General features: G+C 45.1%; 1 protein-coding gene across 2 annotated transcripts in view; it reads left to right on the forward strand.

Annotated features, from left to right (window-relative positions):
- OGN (osteoglycin) overlaps positions 1-11,202 on the forward strand; it is a 569,783-nt gene extending 558,581 nt beyond the window's left edge. For both annotated transcript variants that reach the window (XM_073592675.1, XM_073592674.1), the window contains one exon: positions 5,787-11,202. In XM_073592675.1, coding sequence (XP_073448776.1) covers positions 5,787-5,960 — 174 coding nt within the window. In that variant the 3' untranslated portion in view covers positions 5,961-11,202. The remainder of the gene's footprint in view (positions 1-5,786) is intronic.
- The last annotated feature ends 824 nt before the right edge of the window (positions 11,203-12,026 follow it).

Below are 12,026 nucleotides of genomic sequence, written 5' to 3' on the forward strand. Positions count from 1 at the left end.
TTTTTTCGCCAGTGTCTAAGGTGTTGGTCACAGTTGATGAAGTGCTAAGAGAGCTCCGCTAAGTAAACCCTGATGGGATCAAGGAGCTGTGCAATCTGATCCATCCAAAGTGCCTGAAAGCCAAAATGGATGGTACACGAGCCTCGTGAAAGAAGGAATGAGGTTTCTGTCTGTAATGCATTCTCTTTTGAGAGCTGGATCCTAGGACCCGGCACCTTGGTCATGTTTATACAACCAAAGAGTTCTTCGGCAGGGTGCTGTACATGTCCAAGGGAGTGGACCCCATAAAGGGGGACCTGGTCCTTGAAGGTCTGTCATGACACGGCCCACCGTGATGGGCGAAGGCTGGATCTGTCTGTGATAATCTCCAGCAGTCCTGTGGCAGGATGGGTAAGTCAGAAAGGTCCTAAGGAATATATATATATAATTCACTTTTGGACTTTTTTCTGTGAGTATGCATTGCCTTGCCTGTGTTTTGCCACTAGAGGGTGTAAAAGCAACATACCTGGTTTCCAACATTCCAGAATTCCCCCCGTGTTATGCTCAGTGTCAGCAAAGGCTTCTGCAGGCAACATTGCTCCCTCTCCGCTCTGTCAGCCATCAGTAGGGGTTTTGGGGGGGACAGCCGCCTTCAGCACAGCGGTCAGGTTCCCCCTGCTGAGACCCCTCGCCTCCCCCTCCCCCCTCGATCCATCTCCACCATGAGACCGGCCTATCCTCGCACACACGCGGGAAAAGTTTTCTTTTAAAAAAGGTGGAGCCTGGAACGTGGGGGCGTGGCTTAGATGCCGCCGGTGTGCACGTGAAAACGGCATGCACGTGATACCTGGCGCAGGTGCAAGGCTTACTGGCTTTAAAAGCATTCACGCTGGAAGTGTCTGGTTGGCTGACGGAGGGACAGAGAATACAAGGGAATGTAAGCTGTATGGGTGTTTGGATACAGGCGTTTTAAGAGGGCACGTTTTACTCAGCATTTAGACTGAGCATTTATACTGGCATATTATTAATTTGCTGGACTAGAGCTCGGCAGTAGATGCACTGTGTTAGTACCTCTGCTTTTTGTGCTTAGGATTATGTCTTCCCGTAAAAAGGGGAATACAACAGGGGGAGCACAAGGTCACTGCGGTCAGAGTCTGAGGCTCCTAGTCGCACGTCCGCAGTTCAATCCTCCCCTGAAAGACCTGGAACATCTGGCATCTGAGCCACCTAGACTCTCAGGCATTGTAGCTACCTCCAACATTTCAGCCTCTGCATACATCACCAAGGACGATTTGGCTTTGGCCCGGGCTGGTTTGGAAGGGAAAATAGCTGATATGCTCGCATCTTCCTCCCAGGAGGGGAGAAAACGCGGCAGATCCCCCTTCTCCTGCGCTTGACCTTCCAGTATTGGAACCAGAATGGGCAGGAGATATTGGGGTACCTTTGGGGGATCAGGCAGAAAGAAGTTCGGATGACTGCTCTTCTGAGGGTGCAGCATCTGAAGAACCTTTCTCAAACTTCGCAATCTCAGAAATTGCTTATTCAATCCCTTACGGAGTTGGGTCCTTTCTGGATATAAGTTGCCCACTGCAGAGGTGGATGTTTTCCTTCTCCTCCTTGGGTTCGCTAAAACCCCCACAGGGTTCACAATGCACCCGTTACTGGAACAACTAATTTATGCTGATTGGGATCACCCAGATAAGCAGTTTTCGCCTCCTGTGAAGTTCTCTCTTCTCTATCCTATGGAGAAAAAGTTTACAAAGAGGTGGGATTTGCCAGCTGTAGATGCTGCTATCTCCTCTGTGAACAGGAGTTTAACTTGTCCAGTGGACAAGTGTATAGAGATCCAGCTGATAAGAAGTTGGAATCTCTGCTTAAAGCCTCATTTGCTGTAGCTGGTGCGGTAGCACAACTTGCAGTAGCAGAAAATAGGCATTTGTCAATCCCTTAGGGATGAATTCAAGCAGGTTATTAAAAGAGTCCCTACTCAAAACTGAAGAGGCCCAAAGTTTAGCTGAGCTACCTAGGGCCTTATGCTTTGCAGTGGACGCTATCAAGGATTCTATCCATCAGGTGTCTTGCCTTGCGCTCATGTTGATACATATGCGTAGGATTCTACGGCTAAAGAACCGGTCAGCCGAGTTACCATGCAAGAAGCTCTTGACTGGGTTTCCCTTTCATGAAGAAAGGTTGTTTTGGGGAAGATTTAGATAAATATATCCATTTCTGGGGGTAAGAGTACCCTCCTGTCGGTTAAGAAAAAGAATAAACATCCTTCTTTCAAACATGCTTCCCCTCCGATGCCTGGGGCAACAGCCTCCATGCAGCCTCTATGGCCTCCACTGTCAGGGGCAAAAAGTAAGCCTCATAGCCAAACACAGGGCCAGAAAAAGCCCTGGGGTCAGAAGTCTACAAAACAGAGTCCCAAGGCTTCCCTGTGAAGGGGCACCCCTGCTCGATCGAGTGGGGGAAGACTTCAGTGGTTCAGAAACTTGGCAAATCCAAGACAAATGGGTCAGCTCTGTGGTAGCCCTAGGCTACAAACTAGAGTTCCAAGAGTTTCCACCATCTCGTTTTCTAAGATCAAAATGTTCCCAAGGACCCAGTAAAGTCCTTATTTCTGGCACTGGACCGGTTAAGGTCTCAGGAAGTAATAATAGAGGTCCCCTCAGAAGAGAGGGACATGGGGGTTTAGTCAAATCTCTTTACGGTACCAAAACCAAATGGTGATGTCAGAGCCATTCTAGATCTCAAAGATCCGAATCACTTCCTAAACATCCGCTCCTTTCGAAGGGAGTCAATCCGGTCAGTTATATCCACCCTACGGGGATGAGAAGTTCTAGCATCCATAGATATCAAAGATGCGTATCTACATGTGTCAATTTTTCCAGCTCACCAGAAGTTTCTGCGGTTTGCGGTAGAGCAGCGCCACTTTCAGTTTGTGGCCTTGCCCTTTGGGTTACCCACCGCTCCACGAGTATTTATAAAAGTTCTAGCCCCAGTACTAGTAAGACTAAGGGGCCAGGGTATAGCAGTAATGGCATACCTAGATGACCTGCTACTGGTAGATCAGTCAATAGCACGGTTAAACCATGGGGTGTCCAGAATGGTCAGTTATCTGGGACATCTTGGTTGGATTCTCAATCTAGAGAAGTCATCCTTACGGCCAGTAAGAAGGCTGGAGTATTTGGGCCTGGTCATAGACACAACCCAGGAAAGAGTGTTTTTGCCTCAGGCAAAAGTCAACGCTCTAAGAGACCAGGTCCAGGTGGTCAAGGCAAGGAAGGGTCCTTCTATTCGCCTTTGTCTGAGATTACTAGGGAAGATGATAGCTTCCTTCAAAGCGGTTCCCTATGTCCAGTTTAATTCAAGACTGTTGCAACACAGTATTCTGTCTGCTGGGAACAAACAGATCCAAGCCTTGGATTGTCCAATGAATCTGGCTCCAAAAGTACGCCAGAGTCTCAATTGGTGGTTGATAACCAGGAATTTACAGAAAGGAAAATCCTTCATTCCAGTTTCCTGGAGAGCACAACGGATGCCATCCTATGGAGCTGGGGAACAGTTCTAGAAGAGACCACTGTTCAAGGAAAGTGGTCAGAGTCCGAGAAGACCTTGCCCATCAATATCCTAGAGATTCGGGCAGTACGTCTGGCTCTAATAGCCTGGACGTTCAGGTTGCGGAATTCTCCTGTCAGGATACAATCCGACAATGCCACAGCAGTGGCTTATATCAATCACCAAGGGGGCACCAGAAGCCACGCAGCCCAAAGGGAGGTGGCACTGGTATAGTGGTTAACACTTTCGTCTAGCAGCAAAAAGGACCATATTCTGTATTGGGCAGAGAAACATGTTACTTACATATCTGCAGTCTGCATTCCAGGAGTGGAAGATTGACAGGCAGATTTCCTGAGCCATCAACAGTTGTTGCCAGGAGAATGGTCTCTACATCCCAATGTCTTTTTGGCCATATGACAAAGATGGGGTACGCCAGATGTAGATCTGTTGGCATCCAGGTTCAACAAGAAGTTGGACAACTTTGTGGCGAGAACAAGGGATCCACTTGCACTCAAAATAGATGCGTTAGTGACCCCATGGGATCAGTTTTCACTAATTTATGCATTCCCTCCAGTTCAGCTATTAACACGGCTGCTCTACAGGATCAGGAAAGAAGGTAAGCCGGTAATCTTAGTAGCCCCGGCATGGCCCAGAAGACCCTGGTATGCAGGGATCGTGAGAATGGCAGTAGGGGAGTCATGGACTCTTACATTTTGTCCGGACCTGCTATCATAGGAAGAATTCTGGCCTTTCTACAGTTAGGAGTAGAAATTAAGCTGGCATTGAGTACAATCAAAGGTCAGATTCCGGCCTTGGAAGTGTTTTTCCAAAGGCCGCTTGCTTCACATTTTTTAGTCCGAGCATTCATAAAGGGGTAACTTGGATAACTCCACCAGTTAGAGCACCCTTGTGTCCATGGGATTTGAATCTGGTTTTGTCAGTGTTGCAAGGACAACCCTTTGAACCTATATGTAATATTCCTTTGCTCCTTTTGACAAGGAAATTGGTATTCCTAGTTGCGGTAACCTCCGCAAGAGGAGTTTCAGAGCTGGCTGCATTCTCCTGTAAAGAGCCATACTTAATAATTCATAAGGATAAGAAGGTGGTGCTGCATCCTCACCCAGCCTTTTTACCAAAGGTAGTGTCTGATTTTCATCTGAATCAAGATGTTTCCCTACCTTCCTTTTTTCCAGAACCTCGTTCTGCAGAAGAAAAATTATTGCATTCTCTCGATGAAGTGAGAGCAGTTAAGGCCTATCTGAAAGCGACAGCTCAGATACGGAAAACTGATGTTTTGTTTTGCCAGAAAGCCCTAGAAAGGGCCAGGCAGCATCAAAATCTACTATTGCTAAGTGGATTTGTCAAGTGATTAGTCAGGCTTTTGGTCTGAAAAGAAAGGTTCCTCCCTTTCAGATTAAAGCGCACTCTACCCGGGTAGTCAGTGCTTTATGGGCAGTGCATCACCAAGCCCCTGTGGCTCAGATTTGCAAGGCCGCTACTGGGTCATCAGTACATACATTCACAAGATTCTACGAAATGGATGTAAGATAGCAGGAGGACACTGCCTTCAGGCGCAGTGTGCTGCGGGCAGCAGTATAGATCCTCACGTGGCTGTTTGTTTTGTGTCTCCCTCCCCTCAGGTGGCATTGCTTTGGGACATCCCACATAGTTATTACTATGGCTGCTCTGTGTCCCGTGATGTACAATATAGAAAATAGGATTTTTATAACAGCTTACCTGTAAAATCCTTTTCTTGGAGTACATCAAGGGACACAGAGATCCCGTCCGTTTTATTGGAATAAGTATATATTGCTTTGCTACAAAAACTGAGGTACTCCCGGTATGGGAGGGGTTATATAGGGAGGGGGACTTCCTGTTTTTTGAGTGTACCATTGTCCATTCACCTATAGGTGGCATATAACTATAACTATGGCTGCTCTGTGTCCCGTGATGTACTCCAAGAAAAGGATTTTACACGAAAGCTGTTATAAAAATCCTATTATGCCACATAGCCTATTATTTAATTATGCAGACTTTTTTACTGATAGTTCTACTTTAAAAAATGTTAAGTTCAATATTTCAAACATCTTTTTTAATGAACTACTCAAACTAACACCATCCATATTACCAATTTAACTCACACAATAAATCAAAATGTAACAATATGAAAAAATAACAAATATTAAATATAAAAAAATATGACCTGTATAATTGTCAGTCCTAATACCATTCCTTTCCTATTCTTTCAGCATAACAATATTACTTCCATCACTGATGACACCTTCTGTAAATCAAATGACACCCGATATCTCCGTACCAGACTGGATGAAGTAAGAATGGAAGGAAATCCAGTGATACTAGGAAAATATCCGAACAGTTTCACCTGTCTCAGAACTTTACCCCATGGCTCATATTTTAAATAATGGGGGAACATTACCACTATCAATTTGCAATGTCCTGTACTTCTTAAAAGAAATATCAGTTTACACACTGAATGTTTTATTTTACAGTGGCAAATGTTTTGAAAAGTTCCAGTAATGTAGATTGTTTCTTATAGCGATTGCATTTACTTACTGTAATTAATACTGCAGCTTACAAATACACCCATGATATTGATATACACCACTTACTTAATAATTATTATTACAATTACCACTTACACACACGTACAAATATGATTGATCTACCATATACTTTTGAGTGATTAGTAGCTTCACACACTGCATTACAGTTAATAATGCAAAGCATATGTGATCCATTATGACTAAGAGTGTATTCAGTTTCACATATATAAGTAACTGAAGTATAGCTTTACTTAACATTCTCTTACTACTGTCCACCTAATTTTCTATAGTAAAGCATCAGTAAGCAAACAGATGTGAAAATATGTACAAAAGCAGACTGAAGAGTCTTATTTCTGAAAAACAACATTTTTCAACCATGAAATATGGAATTCTAAGAAATTGCATGAATGTCTCTGTCTCATTATATGCAACAGTCCAGTGTGTTAAAGAGGATCTTCACCCTAGGAACAAAAAAATAAAAGTCAGCAGCTACAAATAGTGTAGCTGCTGACTTTTAATAAAAGGACACTTACCTGTCCTAGTATCCAGCACAGTCCTCACGAGCCAGTTCTTCATCGGTCTTTGGGGCCCTGTGCCATTTTTAGTGTAGGAAGCCAGCTGTGACTCCTTGCGGTTTAACAGCCGGCTTCTCAATGCACATGCATGAGCCGTTCTGTGCTTTGTGAATGGTCCTGCAGCCTTCTGGGACCTGTGATGTGTCCCAAAAGGCTGCAGGCAAAGGGAGGAGGGGGGAGCAAACTGTTCAGAAGCCTAGATGATCCAAGCAGAAGTGGGAGCGGGGTGCCTGTCAAAACCAGGTACCTGTTACTCCCCAAAAAAGTGTCCAAAGGTGATAGAGTATGGGGGGAGAGGCAGAAGGGGGTTGAAGTTCTGCTTTAAGATGCTGGAGGGTAGAAGTGTGGCCACTGTCTTCACGCACTGAAAGCCCATTTAGACCTATGCACTGCAGTAATAAATAGGGATCAATCGGCACAAACAAATATCCTAACCTAAAATACTGCTATAACACTCAAGGTCACATTACAAATCCTCAGTAAACTTTTAAAATCATAAATAGTGCAGCTCTAAATAAAACTAGACTAAATCACTAAGGATTTATAAAAGTATGAGTTTAAAACTTCAGAGAGAAAGTCCATGCATATAAACGAGTAAATATGGTGTAAAGCAGATAGAGTCCTCAGCTGTGAACACTTGTGCTGGTAAAGATGCTTTTCAATTTGGTGTAGATTCATGAAAATACCACCACTGACAGAAATGCAGGCCGCTCACCTTGCACAGTGGACCTACTGAGCTAACAGATAGGTCTACAAAAGCCTTCCCCTCACAAGGGGTTAAAGAGGTAAACATGTTTTCCAGAGATCCAGCTCATATTAAACATCCACTGCTTTACTGGTTCAAATCGCTCATCAGATCTCCCAATCAATGTTGTTACAGACAAACCTAGTTGTATGTAAGATTAAACTGAGACATCCATAGTCCATAGTACTTCTCTGTATGAACTCAGTACATTTTATTTAAATCCAAAAGTAAAACTACTTACAAGTGAAGCACTGTAATCTACGGTGACCAGACATCCCCGGTTTCCGGGGACAGTCCCCGGACTGAGGACATGGTCCCCGGTCCAAGACCGTCCCCTGATTTGTCCCCGTATTGCAGGCAGGGGCCACCGGGTCCAACTCCGGGCTGCGGTCACTGCTTTTTTCCCCCTGCAGTGCCGATCCAGCCCCAATAGGGTTGCCACCTGTCCGGGATTCACCCGGTCAGTACGGCTTTAGAGTAATTTTGAATCAGGTGTCCGGGGCTCCTGCCGCCTGGAACCCGGACACATGATCTAGACCACGCTGTGGCTCAGAGCTCCATCTGTTCAGCTGGGGGCCAGGCAGGAACATTACTAGTGTTTCAGGCACAGGTTGTTATCCTAATACAGCCGTTCGGACAATTTAATCAGTCCCGAACCCCCGCTTCTATAGTATCCGCCGGGGAAGGTAATTGCCGGGAAGCGCAGCTCACATGACTACAGGAGGAGAAGAGGTGCCCGGCAGAGACTGAGAGCACTCGAACCCTGGACAACTTTACTGAGGGCGAGATCGCTATAGAAGGAAGAGTCTGGCCAGCAGTGCCCTGTCAGTGTTCGGGTGTCAGTGTTGAATTGGAGGACAGTGCGTGTGTAGTTTATCACACAGACAGCTGACCAGGAACAGACCATGCAGGAGACCAGCCGCAGAATCAGCTACATTCACAATACTTGGCTGGGTAAGAAAACCACTGATCTGAGGAGAGAGGGGGGAGAGGGGGGAATTCTTAGGATTCATTGCTATCACCTCTGTGTTTTATGTGATTATTGGGAGTCAGGGCCGGTGCCAGCATACTATGGTGTCCTGTCACTCTGCCCCATCCATGTCGCTCTGCCCCCTCTCTGTCACTCTGCCCCCTCTCTGTCACTCTGCCCCCTCCCTGTCACTCTGCCCCCTCCCTGTCACTCTGCCTGTCCCCCTCCATGTCACTCTGCCCCCTCCATGTCACTCTGCCCCCTCTCTGTCACTCTGCCCCTCCCTGTCACTCTGCCTGTCCCCCTCCATGTCACTCTGCCCCCTCCATGTCACTCTGCCTCCTCTTGGTCACTCTGCCCCCTCCATGTCACTCTGCCTGGCCACCTCCCTGTTTCCATCCCTCTCACTCTGTCTGCCCCCTCCATGTCACTCTGCCCCCTCCATGTCACTCTGCCCCCTCTCTGTCACTCTGCCCCCTCCCTGTCACTCTGCTCCCTCCCTGTCACTCTGCCCCCTCCCTGTCACCCTGCCCCCTCCATGTCACTCTGCCTGGCCCCCTCCTTGTTCCCCTCCTTGTCACTCTGTCTGTCCCCTTCTGTCACTCTGCCCCCTCCATGTCACTCTGCCCCCTCCCGAGGAGGGAGGGGGGAGAGAGGGGAATTCTTAGGATTCATTTCTATCACCTCTGTGTTGTATGGGGAGGGGAGCCAGGAGAACCTGCGATGTGCCTCGAAAAGAGGACAATCAGGGGTGCTGTGTGCAAAATTATTACACAAAGCAGGTAAGTATAACATGTTTGTTATTTTAGTTAAAAAAAAAAAAAAGATTTACAATCACCTAAAGGGGAAATTTAAAAATGTAAATAGTGCCTAAACAGTACCCTAAAAGATTTACCTCTTTTTTTAATTGCTCCTGTGTTTTTGGCCCTATAGATGTATACCTGCAGTGTGAACATAAGGCACTATGCCTAACTTCTATTTAATATGTTCTGGAGCCATTGCTATTCTACTCACTGTTCTCCTTGCTGGAAAGAAAGCTGTACAATTGCTGCATTAGGCATCTCCCTGCTTCTGCATCATTGATTCTCTGGATCTGTTCCCACAGTGTCTTGTTTCCAGGCTTCAGATCACCATTTATTAAGGAGGCAGGATGAAGCAAAGCCTTGTCTCTACCAATATGGCCTCCTCCTCACAGAGACCAAAGTGTGGAACAAGGCATGGTAAGTCAGTATTAAGGAAAATACCAGCTGTAGGGAGGTAACACAGGCTACACTGGTGACTATTCGTCTGCCCTGTATTTGCCCTTTTGGGCACAGTAGTCACAGTCAAGGTTCTCTTTATAGATGCAGGCTCCAGGGTTGCTATTCCGAACCTGGATCTGCCAATTACTGATGCACTGATTTGGTACAGCATGCAGAAAAAAATTTGATCATTTACAGCCTGGAGCCTGCATGTTTAAACACAATGGGGTTAATTTACTAAAGGCAAACAGACTGCGCACTTGCACAGGTGCAGTTGCACTCTGCAAGTACATTTTCTCTAGAGCTTAGTAAATGAGGTAAAGCTTCACACTACAAAGAACACGCAGTCACATGCAAGGAAAATTGTAAAAAAAGTATTTTTGCTTACACTCGATCGGATGATGGAAATAAGCAGAACTTTATCTGATTTACTAAGCTCTGTGGCACATGCACTTGCAGAGTGCAACTGCACCTGTGCAAGTGCACAATCTGCTTACCCTTAGTAAATCAACTCCTATGTCTGCAGTGAGAGCTCCTATATTCCTGACTTCACAATTCCTTGTAAGAAAAATCTAGAGGAATTACATATACTTAACTATAACGGTACAAAAAAAAGTGTAAGAGGTAAAGAGGAAAAATATTCATCTCTGGCCACAGTTTGGCTTTAAATAGCCAAAAACTTTATACCTGGTACAACTAATATCATTTTGTAGTGAATGTGTGGTATAAAATTTTAATGTTGATACATATGGGGAATATTTAACTAAAGTAAAATGAGGGGCTTGGCAAATTGTAAATGATCAATAAACGGGTGGTGCCTGAATTATAACTATAGTTGATAGACAGTGCCTCCAGCCGATTATGGCACTTAATAAAAAAGTTAATAACAATATGAATTTTTGTTCAGACACTCAATAGCATACCACAACAATTTCCTGAGTTCTTTAACCGCTTCTCGACCGCCTCACGCAGATATACTGTGGCAGAAGGGTAGTATAGGCAGATTAACGTACCTGTACGTTGCCCTTTAAGAGGCGGCTTGCGGGCGTGCGCATGCCGGGAGCTCCTTGAGCATAATCGCGGGTCCCGCAGACTCGATGTTTGTGGGGGTACCCGCGATCGTCTCACGGAGAGGAAGAATGGGGAAATGCTAATGTAAACAAGTATTTCCCCATTCTGCCTAAAGACACTGACACTGATCACAGCTCCCTGTAATCGAGAGGGGTGATCAGTGTCATGTCATACATAGCCCCCCCCCCACAGTTAGAATCACTCCCTAGGACACACTTAACCCCTACAGCGCCACCTAATGCCCCCTTCACTGCCAGTCACATTTACACAGTAATCAATGCATTTTTATTCGCACTGATCGTTGTATAAATGTGAATGGTCCCAAAATAGCGCCAAAAGTGTCCGATCTGTCCGCCATAATGTCACAGTCACGATAAAAATCGCCGATCACTGCCATTACTAGTAAAATAAGAATTATTAATAAAAATGCCATAAAACTATCTCCTATTTTGTAGACGCTATAACTTGCGCAAACCAATCAATAAACGCTTAAATTGTCTCTCTTTATTTGTTTATAGCACAAAAAATAAAAACCACAGAGGTGATCAAATGCCACCAAAAGAAAGCTCTATTTGTGGGAAAAAAGGGATGTCAATTTTGTTTGGGAATCACGTCGCATGTCCGCGCAATTGTCAGTTAAAGCGACGCAGTGCCGAATCCCAATAAGTGCTCTGGTCTTTGGCCAGCCAAATGGTTCGGGGCTTAAGTGATTAATCTATGGTGATTTCTTAGCAATGTATAAATATCTCCCAATTAAATATAATTTCTTAAAATACAAGTATAATTATACAATTACATACAAAATTGGAATTACTGGTGATTAATATTTCACACACACACAATCAAAAACATGAATACAATAGGAAGGTAATTTCTCTTAAATTTCAAAGACAAAACCCGGAACAGCTACAAACCAACTATAAAAGGGTGATCAACTGTGCTTTAAAATATACAAAAGAAGAACCCTGAACACTCTTAAAGCGGAGGTCCACACAAATTTTTAAGTTGCCTTGCATACATTGTCAAATGGAATTTTTTTTTTTTTTTTTTTCAGAGGGGGTACCTGTATATCTGTGTTTTCTTGGTTTCTTTCTGTCTCTAACCCCCGCGGGTATGGGCGGCCATGGTCATCATATCCTGCGGTGCACGGTCTCCTGGGAGCAATGTGTTCTTATACCCAGGAGTCAGTGCGGATGGCCGCCTCTAATTCTTGCGAGATTCGGAAACCGGTTTATCTTCATTGCCATCACAACGCGCCATACAAACTGAGCATGCGTAGGAACGAACGGTGAATGCTGGTAGCTCAGCATCACCATATCCAGG

The sequence above is a fragment of the Aquarana catesbeiana genome, linkage group LG07 (assembly GCF_042186555.1).
Source record: "Aquarana catesbeiana isolate 2022-GZ linkage group LG07, ASM4218655v1, whole genome shotgun sequence".
NCBI lineage: Eukaryota > Metazoa > Chordata > Amphibia > Anura > Ranidae > Aquarana > Aquarana catesbeiana.